This window comes from Denticeps clupeoides, chromosome 8, assembly GCF_900700375.1.
Source record: "Denticeps clupeoides chromosome 8, fDenClu1.1, whole genome shotgun sequence".
Lineage (NCBI taxonomy): Eukaryota > Metazoa > Chordata > Actinopteri > Clupeiformes > Denticipitidae > Denticeps > Denticeps clupeoides.
The window spans coordinates 14,906,710-14,929,931 of NC_041714.1; the positions used below are offsets into that span (position 1 = coordinate 14,906,710).

The 23,222-nt window shown below is 42.5% G+C and overlaps 1 protein-coding gene across 1 annotated transcript in view; it reads right to left on the bottom strand.

Moving 5' to 3' along the window:
- Nucleotides 1-23,222, bottom strand: part of adgra1b (adhesion G protein-coupled receptor A1b) — a 120,086-nt gene that overhangs the window by 69,630 nt on the left and 27,234 nt on the right. Inside the window, exons 7-12 of the mRNA XM_028989980.1 lie at nt 19,280-19,493; nt 11,595-11,759; nt 10,081-10,282; nt 9,602-9,751; nt 7,955-8,116; nt 7,406-7,618 (exon numbers count right to left, since the gene is read on the bottom strand). Of these exons, the coding sequence (XP_028845813.1) occupies nt 7,406-7,618; nt 7,955-8,116; nt 9,602-9,751; nt 10,081-10,282; nt 11,595-11,759; nt 19,280-19,493 (1,106 nt within the window). The remainder of the gene's footprint in view (nt 1-7,405; nt 7,619-7,954; nt 8,117-9,601; nt 9,752-10,080; nt 10,283-11,594; nt 11,760-19,279; nt 19,494-23,222) is intronic.

Here is a 23,222-nt window from a genome sequence, read left to right on the forward strand (position 1 = left end):
GCCCCTCATGAAAATACTGTTTCCATAAAGGGGTGTACTCAGTGAGCAACAATGTTAAAATGTTTTCCCAGGAGATCATTGACCAAAGCATCTTCCATCATCTTCCATCTTCCAAACTTCCACATGATGTTAACAAAAAAAAACATGAAGTGAAAGTGAAGTGATTGTCATTGTGATTCACAGCACACGGTGCACACAACACAGTGTGTCCTCTGCTTTTAACCATCACCCTTGGTGAGTAGTGGGCAGCCATGACAGGTGCTCAGGGAGCAGTGTGTGTACTTTGCTCAGTACTACTTTGCTACAACCTGCAGTCAACAGACAGTTTGGTCAATTGCCAAAGCTAAATTGGATTATGTGTATGTGTGTGAGATATGGGATACTGATACACACTTGGCAGTGACCATAGCCTAGAATGGATGTTTGGATAAGTACATAGCCTGAAGGTTTAATTAAACACACATTTGGACAGATTTTCATATGACTATTCATTGGGCAGTTAATTTATGTGTTCCACAGCACTGAGTGTGTGTGTGTGTGTGTGTGTGTGTGTGTGTGTGTGTGTGTGTGTGTGTGTCAGACAAGGGTAATCCATTATGATTGCCTTTGTTGAGATGAGCTTGCTGAGACGCTGACCTGCAGTACAACTTCACAGAGGTTCTGTGTTAATTTAGCTTTAATTAGCTCTTGTTGACCGACCAACAGGCAAAATGCAGGGCCTAGAGTCAGAGAAAGAGAGATGGAGGAGGAGTGATGATGGAGGGAGGGAGAAAACAAGGAAAAAGGGGAGAAGTGAAGGAGACAGACGGAAACATCGGCAGTGCAGCTACTTGCTGCTGGCAAAATCCTGTTGAGAAGAAGAGGGATGAGAAGCACGCAGAGGAAGAGTCAATAAGGCTGTGATTTGTGGAAAAGAAGGGAAGGATGATAAAGCCAGACAGTGCAGATTAGCAAGTCTATAGCAGCCGCCAAGGGCCAAGAGGACAATATTACTGCTGTCAGAAAGAGACAGGCAAAGAAAAAAGGGGAAAAAAAGGTAGAGGGAAGCACTTTGAGGGCAAACAGTTAACACAACCCAAGGTTAGTATTTAAATATTATGCAGAGCACCAATATCAGTTGGTGTTGATGTAATACAGAGTGAAACAATGTTGTTGTAATACAGAGTGAAAACTGTCTCTGTCTGCAATAATAATAATATATTTAATACTCTTTTAGAAATCTAACTGACGTTATTTTTTTTCTGAAAGTAAATATATTTTTCTTTTTGAACACTGTAACTGTTAAAGTGTATAAAATGCATATATAAATATTATAAGGCATCAAAACTATGAATGAACACATGAGGAGTTATGTACTTAACAAAAAAGGGTGAAATAACTGAAAACATGTTTTATATTCTAGTTTCTTCAAAATAGCCGCCCTTTGTTCTGATTGCTGCTTAGAACACTCTTGGCATTCTCTTCAAGAGGTTGTCACATGAAATGCTTTTCCAACAGTCTTGAAGGAGTTCCCAGAGGTGTTTAGCACTTGTTGGCCTCTTCACTCTGTGGTCCAGCTCACCCCAAACCATCTCAATTGGGTTCAGGTCCGGTGACTGTGGAGCCCAGGTCTCCACTTTTTGTTAAGTACATAACTCCACATGTGTTCATTCATAGTTTTCACGCCTTCAGTGAGAATCTAGCAATGTAAATGGTCATGAAAATAAAGAAAACACATTGAATGAGAAGGTGTGTCCCAACCTTTGGCCTGTACTGTATATATATAATCATTTATTAATGCAGTAGTACAAGAAATTAAAGATTTATTAAAAATTCGATGCAAAACAAAACAGGGACCCAAAAGAAGAAGAACACCAGACAAGGCAAGCAGAACAATAATAAACCTAAGATAAAGGGGAGGACAGGAAAACATATGCAAGTAGAAGGGATAGACCTAAAAGGTCAAGACAGGTGAGATTTAATGAACACCAGATAAAAAAATAACGAACCCTCTACCCTAGTGGGTGAGGCCTGTTATGGCCAGGACACAACACTTTGCTGAAACATGCCAATTTCTAAAAATAAAAAACGCTCATCTGCCATAAGTCTTGTTAATGCTTACAAAAAAAATCTTATTATAGATTATAGAACAACAAGTTATCAACTGTCCACATGCAAATGTATATGATTACCAAGCTTGTTTTTAGCCTTTGAAGTACATTTATGGTATTTATCAGGTGCCCTTATCCAGAATGCCTTACGATCAGTAGTTACAGGGACAGTCCAGATGGAGCAACTCTGTGTTACATCCCTAGCTTGGGGCTTGTCTCGTGACACAGACTGAAATAATAAAATTCTGCAGGGGACTCTTTTTTTCTGGTAAAAGTGACATATTCAATAACAAGATGTGAGGACTTGATAGATGATGTCTCTCACTCCACTACTCAATATGATTTTAGATTATGCATTTGGAATAGCTGTTATTTTTCTACACAGTGCTCTGATTTATCCAACAAAGGAGCATAAATTATATGTGCATTTCCCAAATGTGTAATTGTACAACAATCAGCAAGCAGTACAGTTTTAACTGACCTGGGACCTGATTGCAGGATATTTTCTGTCCAGTTAAGTGTTTATATGCTTCTGACGTCTTGTGGTGGTACACAAACAAGCTGTAGCTCATCTGAACTAATCCCCCCTTTCAGTTCTATGATGCTGGATCACAACATGACATTTTCACACTGTGCGTAATCAAATGCTTTAGTCCCTGCCCTATTATTAGTCCAACAAACTTAGATTTTGTAATTAGACATTTTCAGAAAAGGCAGATGAAAGTGAAATAGCATGGAATTTGTGCTGCAAGTCGTATGCCCTGTATCTTCATTGGAAATGTATTTGGTTTCTCACCTCTTTCAACCGTCCAGAATGAACCACCTTATGTTGCCTTGTGTGTGGCTGCATTTCTTTAGCATGTCTACATTTATTGTCAGACTCCACCCTGCAGAGATGCAGCAAACCATGCTGCTGCATTATGTTCACTACATATGGTAGTTCAAATCACCACAAGAAAACAAGTGCAAAAAAGTGAGCCATGAAATCCATTTTTTAGAACCCCACTGTATTAATTTCCTGGAATGCAAGGGATTAGATCACATTCAATCGCACACACTTGAGACCATACTTGATTAACTCTGTTGAGTGTGCTTGGGTTCTGTCTGAATCATAGCATAAATGGTGAATGGGTGAATGGCAGCACTTGACTGAGGGTCATAATGCAAAGGGTTATGGGAAAAGGTCTCTGCTTGTGGACATGCAGTTAGCCAAAAAGCACCAAGGTCAAAATTGTAATTCATAATAAAAGAAGGAACCAATTCCACTGGTCTGACCTCAAAAATCAACCCCTACGGGCTGATTCCTCTTTTTTTACCTTCCCTCTCATTGTTCAATCTTTCCACATCCTCCCTTTCTTCTTTACAGTCTCTAGGTCTCCATTACTGCCTCTCACTCTCCCCATCCCTGCGTTTTATTCGATCCCCCCCAGCGCCACCCCCCTCTCAGTTCACGCTGAAGGCTCCTGTCTGCATGTTTAGGATTCTGGACCTCTCTCCGCCAGCGCACCACCATGCTAGCTTCAGAGAGCCCCTCCAGGTAAAAGACAGGCCGGGGAAATCAAAGGGAATACGTCAGAAAACACAAATCTTTATTCTCCCTCGCACGCCCAGAAACGGCCTTCAAAAGCTTTCTGGATCCGGCATGCATGGCAAAATCTTAAAACAATAACACGATGATGCCAATTCTTTTAAGATGAACGCACATGCAATTAACCCCCCCCCACTAGGGTGAATCAACAAAGCTGGGGATTTGCATGATTTCTTGTCAGAGCTGGATTTCTTCCCATTGATTCTGATGCTGCAGGTCAGCCAGCTAATGAACAGCTCTTATTTTGTTGATACAGAATTAAGGGGGGTTTTATTTCTCCATTGCTCTCTGAGCTGAATGCTGAGCAGCCTGCGTGCACTGGAGTCAGAAAAGTATCTGCACAAAAAAAAAAATCAACTAAGGGGGATGAATCAGGAATTAAATGAGTTCACGTTCCCAAACCCAAACTCACTAGGAACAAAGAAATCATCTAATAACGGTGCTGTAAAATGCTTTGATTAGACAATGATCCATGATGCTTACTGGACATATTTTTTTCCTTTTGAAACATCATTAAAGGTTTTGATCCCTTCACGACTGCAGCAAGGTCACTATGAGCAAGTGAAAGAGGGGAGACCCCCACTCTCACCCCTTTGTATAATCTAACGGAGCAGAGTGACTGTTCTCAGAAAAGGCCTTAAGTGGCATGTCTACCATCAAAGCTCTGAAATCTGCATTGCCATAACAAAGGAGGAAATGCACCAGAAGCTTTTGCAGTCTTGACCAGTTTAAGTGCCAGTTCTTCCAGTAGGATTTATAAGTAGATCATACTGTACATCTTCATTAGCCGTGGTGGTGATGCCATGTTCATGCATTGTTTTGCAGAACTCTGGATTACTGAAATATTGTGTGTAAAGGAGACGGCTTTGACAAAAGTGTAGGTTTTTATGCGTGTGTGTTTGTGTCTGTGTGTACTCCTTCTGCATGCAAATGACTAAGAAACAAGGATTTTATTAATTTTTTTTTAAACATTGTCTTGCTAGTGAATAAATGTACAGAAAATTATGTAATGTCCTCATGATATGTTGTTTGAAAACTACATTGAGAATGATTTCATCTAATTTTTTAAAAAATGTGTCACAAATGTATTTAAATACAGAAGAAAGCAGAATAATTGCTAAATAACATATGCCTTACATGTTACTGATATTGTACTGCAATGCTCATTGAACTTCATGTCAACCTTATGACAACTATGATCAGTTTTATTATTAACAAACTTGGCATGTACATTTCACATTATCAGACGCCCGTATCCAGAGCAAATTAGTGGTTACAGGGACAGTTCCCATGGAGCAACTCAGGGTGTCTTGCTCAGGGACACCATGGTAGTCCTTCTGGTTCATAGATGGGTGTCTACTAGGCTTGTCCTCTGCATTTATCCCATCACCATGAGTGAATAGTGGGCAGCCATGAGGGTTTGAACCTGAAACTCTGGGGTCGTCTGGTTCACAGGTGACTGTGTCACTACCACATTATTGCATATAGAAACAGGTACATGTGCATGTGTTGTATATGGTTGGGTTTAATTGACAACCCGCTTTCATCATCATCTAATTAGCTGTATAATAGAAGGCCTAAGCCAATCAGTGTTGCTGACATCACAGGTGCCTGAGATCGCTCAGCAACTGAGTTACAACTTGGACACACTAAAAAAAGAAGTTGGTGGAAATTAACCAAGAATTTGTCTATCTGATTTTTGTGTGTGTATCAGCATGTGTGATAGTACAAAAATCAGCCTGACTAAATTAATCCCTGTCCTCCACTCACACTCATGCTGCTCTGCATGTTTAATTGCTTACTGTCTGCAGGTGAAATGAGGTCTCATTCTAGCACCCTGTCCAAACCCAACCACTAGGGGGCAGTGCCACGCAGGTCATGATGGGGTAAATGTCTTAATGGGGCAAAGAGACATGCCAATAAAAAAAAACAAAGAATAATAATTTATGAAAATGCATGAGTTCAGCATACTGTTGTGCTGCCAAGCTTATATGCTCCTTATAGAGTTTTAATTGTTGCACTGTTTAAAGAAGCCTGTTTTTGCTTGGATAATTATAGTGACAACACTGCTCTGTTAGAGCACTTTTGGTCTGGGGTGATATTAGTATGCAATAAAATAATTTGCCTTAAGTGAAATGCAGGCACCATATATATATAAATATATAAATTAATGTCAGCCATAACGTTATGGCCACAAGGCTAGTGCTGAGTAGAGGCATGGTACCTGGCACCAAACTGTCAGTTTCAGGTCCTTTAAGTCCTGATGTGAGGTGCAGCCTCACAGCAGGCTTACCTTCTTCCAAAAGTGCATTTTGGTATCATCTAAATATATATCCAATTCATACACATGATGTAAAAAATGTGATTCAACAGACTTGGTTCCTTTGATTCATGCTCCCTTGGTGCCAATTCCCTTGGTGCCAGCTCCTTCTCAGTTCATGCTGAAGGCTCCTGTTTGTCAATACATAACCCCATATGCTCTGGAGATGCTAGGACCCATCTAGTAATGATAATTGCCCTCCTATCAAACTTGTTGCTTCCAAAAAAAAATTCCACAATCTCACCCACTGCCAGGTCTTATCTTATGGCAGGTTGGTGTATTTTTGTCATGTACAACAGTAGACATAGCCTATTTTAGAGAGGTTTACTATGCTGATTACTAAAGTGGAACAAAATTCTCACTGGGTCTGCAGGAGAAAGCCAGTGAGTCTGGAGATGAGCTGAGTAGACGAGAGGCCGCCAGGATGCTGGTAATTGGAATGACATTTAGCTGTGTGAAATGCCTGTGTTTTTCTTTTCTTCCCTTCCACGTTTTCCTCTTCTTTCATAATTAAAGAACTATGGTAGGCATTCGAAAAAGAAATGGGAACAAACAACCCCATCCCGACCAACTTAATTATGCAAATTAGTTCTAGGAAAAAATGGTCCATGCAGAGCACTTAGTGGACCGTGCTGTAGCAGTTCATCTCACCTTCAACCAATCAGCACCCATGCTGACCTGTCAAGCATAGTGTGTGACACCATTTACATCAAGCCTGTTGTCACTGCTTACATGCGCACACACACCTGCTTACATGCGTACCTCTCCACCATGCTGCTGGGACTTCTGTTTCATATGCAGCCTGTCTGCATCCATCACAGATTCCGGACTGTCAGAGCGCTCAGAGCAGCTCAGGTGGTTTAGTGTCACCACAATGCAACGACACAGTCAGGGAACGACCTACATACCTAAATTGAAAAAACTTAAGGCTAAATGAGAGGGAGCCAAATAATGGCTGTGCAGGATGGCAGAGACCTTAGGACAATTTGTCCTAAGTTAATTCTCACTAGTAAAGTAAAGTAAAGATTCAAACCTGCCCAATGTTGCTGTGGCAAGTGACCTGATAGGTGTTAAGTTTTTCAGCCAGTCAACAATGTTTATAAGCCTGAAATGTAGCATGATCAGAGCTTGTTACCAGTCTTTAAAAATATATATATCTCATCAGGTTTAGTTTAGAGATTAGCGGCATTTTAAAAAAAATATGAGAAATAAATTTGATGGTAAGAATGAGTGCCATATTTCCTTTAAATTTAATGTGCTTGCTTGTTTGTTATCATAAATACTGTCCCCAGTGTCCTCTGATTGGTCCAGTGTTAATTATGCAATTGTTTTAACCTTTAAAACAGAGTGGGGAAATTTCAGTTTGCCTCCAGTTACCCCTACCGTACTTTTGGTTTTAACCCTTACCTTGCTGAGTTGGCCCACGGGTGAAATCGTGCTGTTAGCAGGGTGACATTTAAAATTCAGCAAAGTGTGACCCTCGGGGTCCCCTTCAGTCCTTCCACGAATGCTGCCCCCTGAAGGTGGCACTTGGAATGTCCGCTGGAGCACCGTGCACGACAGGCCAATCAGATCAGAGCGTCGAACCATGAAAGCCTCCAAGGCAATGTTGGGTGAAATCTAGCCAGGGAACAACAGCGAGTGAGAGAGAGAAAGACAGAGAGAGCAGTGAGGGCGTGCAATCAGGAGAAACAAAGAGAAAAAGGCAGCGATGGAGGATGGGTAGACGAGGCGGGGAAGGGGGGGTTTAACCTACTTTCAGTTCTGCTAATTGCTAGAGAAGAATAAATATCATTCAGTGTTCCAGGCAGAGAAAGGAGGGGCAGCTCCATCCTTAAAGTCATATTAGCAGAAAAATACACAAGTGGCATAAAAAGCTAACATGCTAAATGTAATTAGCCACATATGTAGGTAAGAGCTGATTGATGCTAAGCGACTGTAGGTGTCGTTGTGTACCTTTGATAAGTGCAGCGAGTGTACACTGAGGGTCAGGTCGGCCAGACGTTCCACGCACTGGACGATGCGTGTGCAGGCCCGTGCCTCGTTCTGAGCCATCCAGAGGACATGCTCCTCCACCAGCATCATGTTACTGGCAATTTCTGACACGTAGTCTGCCAGCTGGAGAAAGATCCCATCACCCCGGTGTTAACATACCCAGGAAAACATCAGATGTCATAGGGATCAAATACTTCATAGAAGTCATGCATTTAACATTCATCTGAGCAAAGATAAGAGATCAGGGAGGAGAAACTGAACAGGCATATTCTGATACAGTTCACACCAGCAGGCCTGATGACCATACATAGGATTCGTCTTCATGTGCCTGTGAGGCTATGTCTCAATTTGGAGGATTTAGTCTCTGAAGCTTTTTTCAAGGGTTTCAGTCTCCCCAGACGAAGACAATCTAGCCAACCTGCAATTACAGCATCACTAGCTATAACTTTTGCTTTACGACGCTCAGCCTCTTAAAAATCTACCAGATCACATTACAAACATTGTCAAAGGAGCATAAATTATATATGCTCACATTATCCTTCATTGTTCTGTTGTCTTCCTTTCTGTGTCTATACTGTGTGAAGTCTTGTGTAATCTGAATAAATGTCCTTGCACCTGTGACCTGCTGATGGGTGCAATGCGGCTTCTTTTATTTAAAAAAATATATATTATATAAAATGGTAGGGTGGTAGTAGCCTAGTGGGTAACACACTCGCCTTTGAACCAGAAGACCCGGGTTCGAATCCCACTTACTACCATTGTGTCCCTGAGCAAGACACTTAATCCTAAATTGCTCCAGGGGGACTGTCCCTGTAACTACTGATTGTAAGTCGCTCTGGGTAAGGGCGTCTGATAAATGCTATAATTGTAATGTAAATGTAAAATAGCGTATTAAGTACTCATTGCATTGCATATTTTTTGCCAGAAATAGCTGAGCAATTATATATCTGAAGTAGAATTTTCATTAGTGAAAAGAAAAAAAACAAGTGACAGTTTCAGGAGACAATAACCTTGGCAGATATTAGATTTCTGTAGGTTAAAGTCCCTGGAAGGGTCTGTTGAGCAGAACCGAATTGTTGCCATCAGACTATCTTTCTTATCCCGACACCTTTGTCTCAATAGTTTCCTGCAGGAAGCCGGAAATGTTCAAGTGCTCAAGCTAATTCTTGACATTCGCTCCTCAGGAAGCAGCCAAACGCTGCTTTTAAGAGGAGCTATAAATGTCCGTGAGAGTAAATAACGTTCACCCTTAAAATAGAGCGGAGCAGAATGGTGAGCGCCTCCTCAAACTGCCTGGTGGCAGACTGGAGCACTCGGAAATTAGTACCCGGGGTCTCTTTGGAAGCAGAGTCAAGATGACAGCCTGAACTCTAATCCTGCGCACACTCAACGTGCCACATGTGCACTACACTGCTTCACACATAACTTTGCCAAGGGAAATGCCAGAATGTCCCCTTTCCTAGACATCTCAGTAAACAAAGTTATCAGTTTCCGAGATTTGTGGACAACAATAAAAGTTTGACGTGTACACACACACACACACACACACATAATCTCAAATGAATAGGCGTCAGTGGGTGAATAACAGAATAGCCTGGATGTCATTACCTCTTTTATGTGGCTGACCAGACGTGTTATCCTCTCCACCAGGTGTGTAACAAAAACAACGTCCATCACATCACCAAAGTGCGCCGCCCTGCTGGTGAAGGAGGAGAGCTGCTGGGCCAGAGTCAGAGCATTACTGCTGTTTACCACCATCTATGTAAAGGAGAGGAGCGTGCAAAAAATTGTTTTACATGCCAATGAGCATTTGGGTTTTTTTTTTTGGGGTAGTTTGGGGCGACCATATTAAAATACCAGCACTTTGGAATGAAGCACAAGGAATTGCAATAGCAGATAAAAGACCAATGCTCATGTGGTTCTAAGATGCCCATGTTTTGCAGAACTGTACCATAAGACGTAAATATATCTCAGTGTGGTCATGTGACCCGCAGATGTTAAACCAGTCGATGTGCCTGTTGGTGTAAGCACGTTATTGGGATCCATCAAATTTAAATTGGAGCTCATTAGCAAAGACATCCGCCCACCTGGGTGAGCTGGTGTAGGGCACGGGTCACCTCGCTGGCATATGGACACTGGGTGTAATCCTCCTCCGCCCAGCGCCCCGCCCGATCGCAGCGCCGCCACGCCTTCTTCTGAGAGGCAGGGCCCGATCCTTCAGAAGCAGAGCCATAGGTAGGTGCAGAGCAAGGGAGGAATGCAAGGATTCCTGCCAGTGCTTTGGGCCACCTAGATACACAAAAACACGCACACAAACACACTCTGCATTAATTCCGCAACTGTAAACACCTCTTTAATTCACTATCATTACCACTTACCAATCTTTCTTAAAAGCCGTGCTACCATCATAACAACATAATGACTTTGGAGCATTCCAAAATATTAAAAATGCAGTTAATATTACACAGAGAATCATCAGCTTGACTAGTTCATTCACTACTACGATGTAACTGTGCACTTTCTTAGAGAGCTACACTTTAAAGGACTTTAAAGGTGTCAGGTCACAAGATAAATTTAGATCAGGTTTTAGACCAGGTTTTTTGTTGGCAAGAGCACCCTCCAGTGATTTTTGGCATCACATAGTTCAGTTGAGACCAAGACCATCCATGCAGAATCTTTCAAGTTAAAACAAATTTCAGAATATGATCACACATACACTGCTCCCCGGGCGCCTGTCATGGCTTCCCACTGATTAGCAAGGGTGATGGTTAAAAGCAGAGGACACATTTCGTTGTGCCACTGTGTGCTGTGCTGCAGTGTATCACAATAATAATAATAATTTCACTTTTATTTATTTTTATTTTTTCACTTTCTTGCACCTCAGCTTGATATTTTTCATGGGCTCTCAAAACGGTGTTCTGGAGGTGCTTTGTTAATAAAATAAATAAAAGGAAACTCCATGATGAAGGTTGGCAGATCTCAGACTCTGACAATATATCTCACTGAAGATAACGTTGGGCCAATGGTTTTATCTGTCAGTCAGCTGTAGGGCTGCAGTACTGCTGACATCACCTGAATTGATGTGCTTTTTAAATGCCATTCCCATCAGCCTGGCTGTGTTCACCTGTGCACACCTGTACATATGCTGCCATTCTGTGTTGTATGTGCGTCTGGTCCAGTGTACTTTCCTGCATGTTCAGCTTATGTGGTGGGGCTGTGGGGGCCAAGTGGGTAAGGAATCAGATTTGCAATCAAATGCTTGTGGGTTCGAATCCCGAACTGCCAAGGTACCGCTGAAGTGCCACTAGGCAAAGCACCTTCCCCACACACTGCTCCCTGGGTGCCTTTCATGGCTGCCCACTGCTCATCAAGGGTGATGGGTTAAAGGCAGAGGACAATTTTTTTTGTGTGCACCGTCTCGTGTAGCTATGGAACAGGCTACATAAACAATGTTTTTTTTTTTCTCTTTCACTTTAACCTGTTGTATTTTAAGGTCCATAAACTGTTCACCATTGTCTCAGTGGTCATTCAAGGATTCATTTTAGAAGAGTCACTGGAATGTTCATATTACCAAGCAAGTGACAAAATACCAGCAAGTTACCTGAAGTCACCCTTGTTGTTGGTGACTCTCTCAGCTGAACAGTAGGGTGCTGATGTCTCCAGAACGACGATTTCCATGTGGCGGGAGGTGTTGCCGCGGGAACTGGTCACGTGGCACTGCCAGATGCCGGATGCACTGACATCGATGCTGGACAAGATGAGTTCACTGTGAAATTAAAAAAGTGGTCCCATGTTAAGCCATTGTGTAAAATTGCTCCAAAAATTCAATGAAATGGAGGAGTGGAGCCCCCACTACAGGCCGAATAAATGCACACAGTTTCATAGATGCATTGAGAAAAAAATGGTTAGGGTAATAATAAGAAGAAAGAGAAGCCAGCATATATAAACAGAGTAAAGTTACAGACAAGAAAATGTCTAAACCGATGAATCCCACTGTTATCACCCTGGAGGTAAACATGTCAGTGGCAGAAAAGCCCTCACAGTAATTGTTCCCTGGGTGAGCGCAGCACTCAGTGATTAAGAAGCTGTAATTGGTATAAAAAGCTCATTGTCAGCGTTCGTCACCTTTCTGAAGCAGCTTTTATCGTGACGCTCACAAGCAGTGGACAGGTTGAACCTAAACATCTTGCTCCTTAAATCCCGCGACTTAGGAACAACAAACTCACAGAGGCATGTGACAGCTGACATTTCAATTGGAAATGGCATGCAGGAGAGAGGTGGCACTTAGCTCTTCCACTGTACAAATCGCTGAGTGCTTCAGCAGCGCCCGCTAATCCCACGGCTCGGAGGAAAACATGTCTTAATGTTTCACCCACTTTTTCTGTGTTTTTTTTTTTCGCAATTTTGGCAGAGCGGGAGCACCAATTGCTGCTCATTTGTCACATGTACTGAGGTCACAGTGCTCCAAAAAAAAAAAAAAGAAGCAGTTAGCAATATGTGAACAAAAACAAAGAAATTTTGCCACAAAACTAATCTTATATGATCAGAATCTTCTATCAAGGCCTGTGGTGTGTATGTGTGTGTCTGTGGGCTGGTTGGGGTAAATATTACAGCAAAGGTGGTGATATATTGTACAGTGTTCTAAATACTTAAACAACACACCAGTGCATTGTACAACTCCTTTTCACAAGATTCTATTTGATTTCATTCCACTATGCTGCATCATCACACATAAATTGAAATATATTGATGATTAGGACTTAACGCTAATGAATATTAGAATACAGTACCTCAAATGATAACAATATTATGTACGAACATAAAAGATTGTATTTTAAGTATTTTAACAGTCAGTGCATTATTTGACATTTGTAAAATTGCCTTTTCCATTGAGATCTCCTTTCAGATGCACAATTTACACATATGTCAATAAAGTATAAAATACTTAGTAGGGGGTTTTAACGTTCACTGTGTGTAAGTGGACATACTGTGAATTGTGCAGTTTTTATGATATGTACAATATTTTAGACAACGCTGACATCTCTAATCAGCACATATGTAAACAGCAACAAATGAATAGTTTCTCAGTGCTGAGTTGGACCAATGGTGAAGAAAATTGTGAGGTGGCTGAGCAAGGGGGGCTTCAGCAAAAGTCTCTTTGGTGGTTGTAGTAACATGTTTACAAAACACTTATTACATAGTTATTACATGCAATTAAGACTAGCAGGCGTTGGAAGGTACATAGAAGAGAGGTACAAAAAGTGGGTAAACGGCCCTAATACTGGTGATTGATGGTCACTTAAGTGCATGTTACTCAGAGACACCCTGACCCTGTAAACCGCAGCACTCATAAGATCTCCTCATTTCTCTCAGCACTCTGAAAACAGAAAAAAAAGCTAAATAAAGGAAAGTGAGCACAACTGTAGACCATATGTGCGGAGGACTGATAAAGCACTGGCCGGCTGCTCGGATGGGGAAAGGACGCACTTGCAGCAGCCGCCAGACCCCTCTAGCCTCAGCTGCCGCAGGCCAAGAATAATAGCCACTCGTCGTCTTCCAAGACCCAGGGACCGCAAAGTACTGTATCAGCTCTCACAAGATCTAAATAGCAACCCTGTGAGCTTAAACCAATATTGGCTGCTCTGAAGTGCCTGGCCAGCCTCTCCCTCTCAAATTCAGCAACACGGGCCTTCAGTCACAATGCTGATTTGAGGTAGATGAGATTGTGGCTATTTATTTATGTATAGTACAGTAGCAGTGTGTGTACATGTATGCTGTGTGGTTCCTTTTCAAAGAATTTACATCACAGAAATAAAGGAACAACAAGATTGTAAATGAAAAAGTGAAAAGTCTTTTTCAGTTTAGTTGCGTCACTTGATTTGAAAGGCAGAACTATAGATGACAACATCAACGTCTGTGTGAGGGCTCCAGTGATATAAATATATATATAAAAAATACTGGGTAGGTGCATGTGCGACCGCGCAACCATGGGTTTGTGTAAGACTGTGTGTTTGTGCACGCTATGCGGTGGTCAGAAGAACATTTGTACTGTGATTTGAGGGCAAAGTAGGAAGTGGAAGTGAAGCCCGGCCTTCCATTTGAGGGGTTTATTTAGTAATTCCTACACTTCAGCCGGGCCGAGAGAAAATACAGCTGCGCTGCAGGGGTTAAAGGACCAGGGTCTCTCTGTGGTCTCATGATTCACAGGGATAATCACAGAAACTACCACAGACCTGCAAAAGGCATATGCAGTGAAGAACCTGACTACTTGCCAGTAGTTTAAAAGGTTTTTGAAAGGCTGTTGTCCAAATAGGAAGACATTAAAGGTTAAATGATAATTTCAAGACTTGCTTTTCACTGCTGTAAAGCAGGGGCTATTACTAAAAAAACTAAATCATAAACACAAAAAGTAGCACTGAGATCAGCAAGTGTCACAGGCGACAGTATGAATGGATGGAAGTGTTTCAGATTTGGCACTGACAACCACTCTTGCACCATGCAAGCCATGAGAAATAATGAGTTTCAGAGCAATGAAACAAATTCACGACAATTAGCAGGTGACTTTATTGCAGATGATGAGATCTTCCACGTCTGTGGCTGGGTGGTCGGCCCTACAGGCATCCACCCGCCCGGCAGGGCAGTGGATCGGGCAGTGACAAAAATCACACATGGATGCGACCAATCAGGGCAATCACAAACATTAGATCAACATCACACAAACTCCAGACCGAACCGCGGAACCAGTGTAAATTCCCACATGCTTCCTGGCAACATTAACAAGGATCATGGTAGCAGTAATACTGGATTAAGGTAACCCAGTTAGTCCATTGATGTCAGTTTATGACCCTCTACAACATCAACAACAACATTTATTTCTTAAGTAGCCCAAAATCACACACAGTATGTCTCAATGGGCTTTGACAGGCCATACAGTTGACGCCCCCAACTTGACCCTGCACACAAGGAAAAGTGTCACAAGAAAAAATGAAAAAAATTAAAGAACCCTTGGGAAGGAGAAACTCTGCTGCAATGAGTGAATGCTGCTGAACATTTGTTCATGCAAATTCATAATCTAGAGACGTGTGATTGTGTGCGTTTGACAAGGCTGAGGAAAAATGGCGTGTGTGTCTGGGGGTGTGTGGCCAAGGTCATGTGATTTGATTTATACAGCCATGTGAGCCCTCCCTCTCTCTCTCTCTCTCTCTCTCTCTCTCTCTCTCTCATCACATCTGACCTGGGTAGAAATCAGCCAATTGAAAACCAGCCAATTAGGCCTCCAGTCTCCATGGATACACAATCAGAGAGTGCGTGCACGTAATCAATCAAGCGGAAGTGTGAACAGTAATGAATGAAAAGGCACAGATGAAAACGATTGAGGAAAAAAGCGCGAGACAGGGAGGGTAATAAATGGATGGAGGTGTGAGAAAGAAGAAGTACAGCACCTTCCTCCATGTCTGCTTCTGTGTTTTTTGGCACTGATACGTCTGACTTTTTGGGGAGGCAGATTAGGCTGATTAAAAATGAAGAGGATTAAGGACGATACCTCATCCACCATGGCGCCTGGCTGGAGGCCGTTGAGCAGGTTAATTAATGGGGCACGACTCATGTGTCGGGGCCATGGTGGCCGCTAGCATTCGTTAGCATCTCTTTAGGCTAGTGTCACAGCTCAGGCCGTCACAATGACTACTGATTACTTCCAGAGCATCATTTGTTTTTGCTGGCGTTCCTCAATAAAACATAAAAATGAGAATTATGTTCATTTTGTGATGCAGTGTGGGGAAAAAAAAAAAAAAAAAAAAAAGACACTTTGGGAGGAAATGGAATCTTCATGCAGGTCCTTCTGTCATGATCCGGACCGGCAGGGGTTACTCCGGATCCAGAGTTTCATGTTAGTCTCGTGTAATGGTCCCTGATCGTGTTCACCTGTTGTATATTTATATTATTGTATGAAGCTATCCTGTTTATGTCTGTCCGCCATCGGGTCATTGCGTGTTGATGGTCCCTTGTCATGTGCAGTCTGTATTAAACCCCTGTCATGTGAAGTCGTGCATATGCATCCTCCTTCATCGCCATGTCCAGCCCACCATGACACCTTCATTATCTCAGGTGCCGTGAACTAAGAGAGACTGTTGGTCTGGATCATGGACTGACTAGAAGTGAGAAAACCAAGACCATCCTTTCAGGTACCACAACATCTCAGAACTAATTGGGCAATATATCTTACAAGTCTTTGCCTAGAATCATGTTTACATAAGAAGCAGAGCTGTAGGTGGAACAATCAGACAAGAAACATATCAAACTAATTAATCCATGGCTTTAAACATTTCCAGCTAGAACTATTGTTGCACTGGTTTAAAATCAAACATGTATACAAAAATGCAAACACAATGGCAGAGTTTATAATTCTTTGAAAATAGGTTAACACGTTATTTCATTCATCCAACAAACATGTAGAAGGACTATGGAGGCTTGTGGTGATACATCCTAAATTTTCAAATCTTTGCGTACGTGTACTTACTTTCAGAGAATGTGCCTGGTCATGAATAATATTAAACTTTCATACTGAATAATTTCTTTTGCATTCTCCTGATACACAGTGTCATAAATTAACATGGTACACGGTGAAATAAACAACGTTCAACAAATTGGCAATGATTTGCTTTTTGCAGCTTCTCAGTCTACAACTCCTGTCTGTTCTCGAGATTTTCCCACCATTTAAAGTCGTAATTAATTATCTTCAACAGCCCTTCCATTACATGGCCCTCAGCTTACTTAACGAGTTGCTGTTTTTTCCATCAGCATTTCCAGGCTGGCTCCACTTAAATTCAATTAGTCCCAAAATCAGGCTAACACAGCACAGCGTCTTAAACCAACAATTGGAAAAACAGACAGACAGAAATACACACTTGCAATTTCAATATGCACCAGTTCAACACTAAAAGTGACACGTCATGATAATGGAACTTCTCTTGGTACAATTTCCTGTCTGGAAGAATAAAACGTAGCAGAAGCATCAATCATCCCAATTTTCTTTTTCAATGACCTAAGGACACAGCATGCCAATAAATGTCTAACACCTAGTTTCAGTAAGTACCAGTGTTTACAGAGTGGGGAACAGGGACCGGGTTGTTTTCATTGGCTGGCAGGTTGCACTGTCTGCTGCCGAGTGGAAACAGGGGCAGTTCCGTACGCCTCACCAGACAGAGATGCAAAGTTGCCAAAAGAAACATTTCTGCAGTGCTTCCCTGCACAGACAAAGAGGAACAATGTGTTGAAGGTGTCGTCTTAATTACGATGGCAAGGTGACCAAGGATCAATTGAGGGGCAGTGGTGGCCTAGCGGTTAATACAGCGGCCCCGTAATCAGAAGGTTGCCAGTTTGAATCCCGATCTGCCAAGGTGCCGCTGAGGTGCCACTGAGCAAAGCACCGCCCCCACACACTGCTCCCCGGGTGCCTGTCATGGCTGCCCACTGCTCACTCAGGGTGATAGGTTAAATGCAGAGGACAAATTTCACTGTGTGCTGTGCTGCCGTGTATCACAATGACTATCACTTACCCTTTCATCAAGGGACTGCTGTGGGAAATCAGAGAGACTGGCTAGGTTTGTCATCTTATGTGTGTGTGTCTGTTTATGTGTCTGAAGTCACCATCTCATATACAATCCAATCCAGATTCAAAATGACTGACCATATTTATGCCACACACTCCCTCATAAACAAGTTAATGCTTCATGGTTAATTTCTGATGCTCACACAGCTGTGGTGGACAGCTACATAGCCCCATGCAGCATTACATTGTGTCCTCTGGTGTCCTTCTATCATTACCAGCATCAAGGTTTTCAGCCCCTCTCTGAGATAACACCAGATGGACTCCTGCCTGACTCCTGCTAAGCCCTAGCCGCTGTGCACCAGGAACCCCCCCAAAAGGCTTGCTTATCAGGAGATCTTCTGATTCTTCATCTTCATGAAACCACTATGGATGCAGGAAATGCCCCCCATCTTTACAACACGAAAATGAAGTTAAAGGGATCGGCCAGGATCCACCCTCTGGCCCGTTGACTTGTTGACACAGGGAAACACATTTCTGTCGACACTTCATCAATATTTATGCCTTGTACACTATATTTCAATCTCCCGGCTGCCCTAGAGAGGTGTCTGGGCTACGTGCGGACATGGGCGGGGACAGAAAGGGAGAAAATGTGCATAGGCCCCACTCGCGGCGTTGTCACCTTAATTACCGGTAAGCATCTGTCCCTAGCGCGCCATCCGCCACACCACCTCCGGAGCGCGGGGAAACGCTCAGGCGGAGGGTGGCGGGGCGCTGTGGGCTGGACGGTACGCCGGATTGCACAGAGACGGTGGCACCGTGCCAACACAATTTTGTCCTGTCCTTTCTGATCCCCATCAACAGCTGTAATGGGTAAAAAAAGGGCAAAAATCTAACTGCTGAGATTGAACAGAGAATTGGACAAGAGAAGAAGGAGAAAAGAAATGACAGCAAGAGAGATAGGACAGGTCAAATACAAACCCCGTCAAAAAGTGTCTTTGTCCGTACAAAGAGGGTAACACGTTTTGGTTGGCGTTGTTCCTCACTCTGTAGGAAGGAACAGCGGCTGAATAAAGAACCGATATGCTGTGGCCAGGCCATTAAGAGCACAATGTAAAAAGTTAAAGTGTCATTTGACTACAAGCCAACGTAAATGTCCCAGAGCGGGTAAGAGCCCGATATTTGCCTGATATTTGCAGAGTAATGTCGAGGTCAGACAGGAGAGCGTAGTCTTACAGGAAATCAGGCCTGCGTGCTGAATATGACTTTTGAAAACATTTGCCGTGTTTGCATTATAGAAATTAGAGCCAGATCAGCAGCACATGCCAGACTACCTGTGAGTTTATACCTTACATTTTTACATTTACATTTACAGCATTTATCACACGCCCTTATCCAGAGCGACTTACAATCAGTAGTTACAGGGACAGTCCCCCTGGAGCAACTTAGGGTTAAGTGTCTTGCTCAGGGACACAATGGTAGTAAGTAGGATTCGAACCCGGGTCTTCTGGTTCATAGGCGAGTGCGTTAACCACTAGGCTACTACCACCCCACTGGGTAGTATACCTGGGTGTAAGCTACAGAGTTCTTCCACGAATCTGGCTTGAAGTTGCTGTCTGAATCAGATTGAAAATAAAGCTTCTGGCCTAAAGATGTGCCAATTCAAGAGGTGATTGAACTGTCCCAGACGTAAAATCCCTCGCAAAGGGCAAATGTGTCGTACAGAGACTTTACAGTACCTGGTGACCAGGCAACAGTCGTGCACCACAGGCTCCTCCAGGTAGATGCCACGATCCTCCTGGGTGAAAACGGGCTGCTGGTTGTGGCTCCACGTGACAGAGAGTGACGGCTCCAGGAAGGAGACGGTGCACTGCAGTGGCAGGCGGTCGCCGCCGAACACCACCTGCGTCTGGGACGGGATCAGCTGGAACAGAGGCAGCTCCAGAGGTCCGTCTGCAACCAACAAAGAAGAATACGTGGCTAAAAATACAACCAGACATTCAGACACAATGGAAACTTACCCACATGCCTAGGCAGGAGTATACTTTGTGATTTGTGCCTCAAGCTAATCCTGTCTACAGGTATACAGACAAATCAAGTGTTTTTTTTCCAACAGGTGGACCCCAACTAAGCTACAGAAACATCTCAAGGATGATCATGGAAAACAGGATGCAACTGAGCTCAATTCTGAGTTTCATGGCAAAGGCAGTGTATTCTTATGTACTGCTTTCTCTTTTTTTTTTTATTTTTTATAAATTTGCCAAAACCTTTTTCACTTTGCCATTATGACATGTTGCGTGTAGAAACAAATGAGGAAAAGATGAGCTTAATCAATTTTGGAATAGGGTTGCAGCATAACGTAACGTGGACAAATTGATGTGCTGTGAATACGTTCCGGATGCGCTGTATATGCTTTTTGCCTGTGTATTACATACATTACATTGCTCAATCTAAACAAGAGCCTTATGGTCTAATGCTGTAGTATTCTGTGGGGCAGGGCACTTTATTTATTTTCTTATATCAGCAGTCAGTGTGCTCATTTGTCAGTAAAGACAACTGATATGCAACTGTTATAGAAAGAACAAAAAGCACAGTTTATTAATAAGGAATTGTTGATGGATACTTTGATTTTGGCTTTATTTTCTCTTTTTATTGTAATGTTTGAGTTGGTACTTTTGTGGCCAACTGTGCTTGTTTTATAGGGTGATTTGAACATAGTTTGCACATTACAGCGCCTAAATGTTCAATAAAAATGACTAGTGCTGTTGAAAGTAACTAAGTAACTTTTACTCAAAGTAAATTTTAAATTAAGTATTTTTTTACTTTTATTCAAGTAGATTTTAAGATGTTTAGTTTTACTTTTACCTGAGTAGAATTTAAGCAAAGTAAAGATACTTTTACTGAATAAAGTTTTTTCAGTACTCTTTCCACCTCTGGTCTTTTGTACAATTTGAATGTACAAAGAATGTTGAAAAGCATGTTCATCACGTTCCCGGTCTCCTATCATTGCTCTGTCTCCAAGGACTCTGAATCGGTGCTTTGTCTCTGCCTTGTCTCGTCAGTCCCTAATTTCCATGACCTCCAGATAAGTGTGAACGTCCTTGTCTGTCCACCATCATTCTGTCCTCAAGTCAAGCTGTTTGCATTTTCAAGGACATTACTTTCCCTTTTATGCAGACCATCATGTCTGTGTTTTTTGCTATGGGTCTCATTAAAAGCCTCCTTTGTTTGGGTCATCCATCTCTGTCTGTTCCCGACAGGGACAGTAGTAGTTCACAATTATGAAAACCAAGGAAACTGCAGAAAACACTCACACAAAGGTCACCCCAGGATTACCGAAAGCAGGTTTTATCCTTGGAAGATGGCTCCCCACCATGTGCTAAATCCATTGCTCATACATGGCATTCTGCTCTCCCTCGCCAGTTAAAAGGAAAGATGACAAGTTTTTTTTTTTTTTTCTGTGACGTCACCGCAATCTCGCAAACATCGACTCATAAACACAGCAGCAGATCTTAAAGTGAAGAGTGTCAAATGTCTACATTTGAACACGAATGGAGAGTCGGTCCTCGCTGGTGACTGAGTATGCCTGACACCATGAAACCAATCAAGTCCATTCCCAAAATGACACCCTGCTGGCACACCCGGCAGACCCAATCAGAGAGCCGGAAACTAACCGTTCTCAGTATGTCTGCAAGGTGCACGCTGCTTATTCCTAAGAAAACAAAAATTACATAAATGTCAATGATAAAGTTTGCACTTAAAATGTAATAAAAAAACAGTTTAATAATTCAATAAGCTATACATTAATAAAATGTATTGAAATTAAGAAATATTTTGGGAAAGAAAAGTGAAAGTGTTTTGTCATTGTGATACACAGCAGGCACAGCACAAAATGCAGACGACACAAATATGTATTCTTCATTTATCCCATCACCTTCTCAGCAGTGGGCAGCCATGAAAGTTCCCATGGAGCAGCGTGTGGAGGTGGTATCTTGCATTTACATTTTTCAAATGTAGATTGACAACATTTACCAGATGGTCTTATCTGTTCCTCAGTGGAACGTTGGCAGTTTGGGATTTGAACCCACAACCTTTCAGTTACAAGTCCACTTACTTATCTGCCAGGCCACCATTGTCCTAAATAAATGAAGATCCCTCCAGGGATTCCTCCAGGAGCAGGCTATTGAACTCCTGCCAAACTCAACTGGCAGCACGTGCCACCTGGGTCAGCTCAAAGCCCAGGGCATCGCAGTAGCACTATAGCACCTCTCCTAACATTTATGGTTCTATACATCAGGTACATCCTGTTCTATACCTCAGGTACATCCAGTCCGGGCCAACCACCCAGCCACGGACAAGCTCATCGCATCATCTTGTTCTGCTGTTGCTGCTCGCCTTCTCTCTGCCTTGGACTGTGCCTCACGCTGAATCCTTCTTAGAACCCTCACTATTCTCCTGGAATTGCCATTGCCGGGCTTACATTTGGACATTTTACAGGTCTTGCATGTTTTACATTATAGAACAAAACTATGAAATAACATGCATGAGGTTAGGTAATAAACAAAAAAAGCAAACAAGCGAACAAAAGCAGGGTGCTTTTGCTATGATGGCAGCATTTCACACTCTTAAGTTAGACAATAAGGAACACATTCTTATAATTCACTCTTTTTTAATTAGCATCTCATGAAGCAGTTTTTTAGGATGACAATGGAAAACAAAGAAATCTTACACAATATTAATAATGAGATATTAATTTTATTTTCAGTTTATATCTATTTTATCTATTCAGGTTGCAGTGTTAAAAGGCACCAAGTCAGTGCAGCATTATTTGGTCAGAGTCATGGCAGACGTCTGTTCGCTGGCTCTGAACAATGAGCTATATTTTTATCTGGTGTGCGCCCTATTGAATGAGAATCACACCTCCGCCTTTCTACGCATCGATCAGGCACGCGTGGCCATCAGGGGTCATGTCAGTGCATTTGAACTGTTTGTGGCCACTTATTCCTGGCCATGTAAGACAAAGACATGAAATGTCACTTCATGCTGTGTGTACAAAAAAAGTGTATGAGTGTGTGTGTGTGTAAATAACTTGAGACTCTTCAGCTGTGCCGGGGAACTCTCAGTGGGGTTCGGCTTGTCACGGTTAACACATTAACCACACTGGCCTCTGTGGAAAGCGACAGAAAGGATGAGAAAGAACGACAGAGAGAAAGCATCTGCTGCATGCTTGTCCCTGGTGGCCTGTCACACTAAAACACCACACACATACACACACACAATAAAGTACACACAGCGGCACTTCTGCAAAATAAGACACAGCCACAATGTAGAAATGAAGCCATTCATCAGCTAGTTAAAATACATCACACAATTTTTACCAAGACACGAAACCATCGCCCCTCGCCTGGCCTTCATCTGAATCTCTGTCATTCACAAGTTTTGATAAGAGTCTGTTCAATCATGCAAGAGCGCATCCGCGACAGGCTCATGTTCAGGCCATTTTTCATTTCGCTTTCACTCCTCATTTCTCTGACATGCTGAAAAAAAAAAAAAAAACAGTCCGCGTTCCCGCCAGCTTCACTAAAGCTCAACCTTCTGCAGACCACCAGTACCGATGAAGCAGGGGGTCCTTTAGCGTACCTCATTTCATTTAAAAAATGAAAGGGCCGTGTGTTCCACATG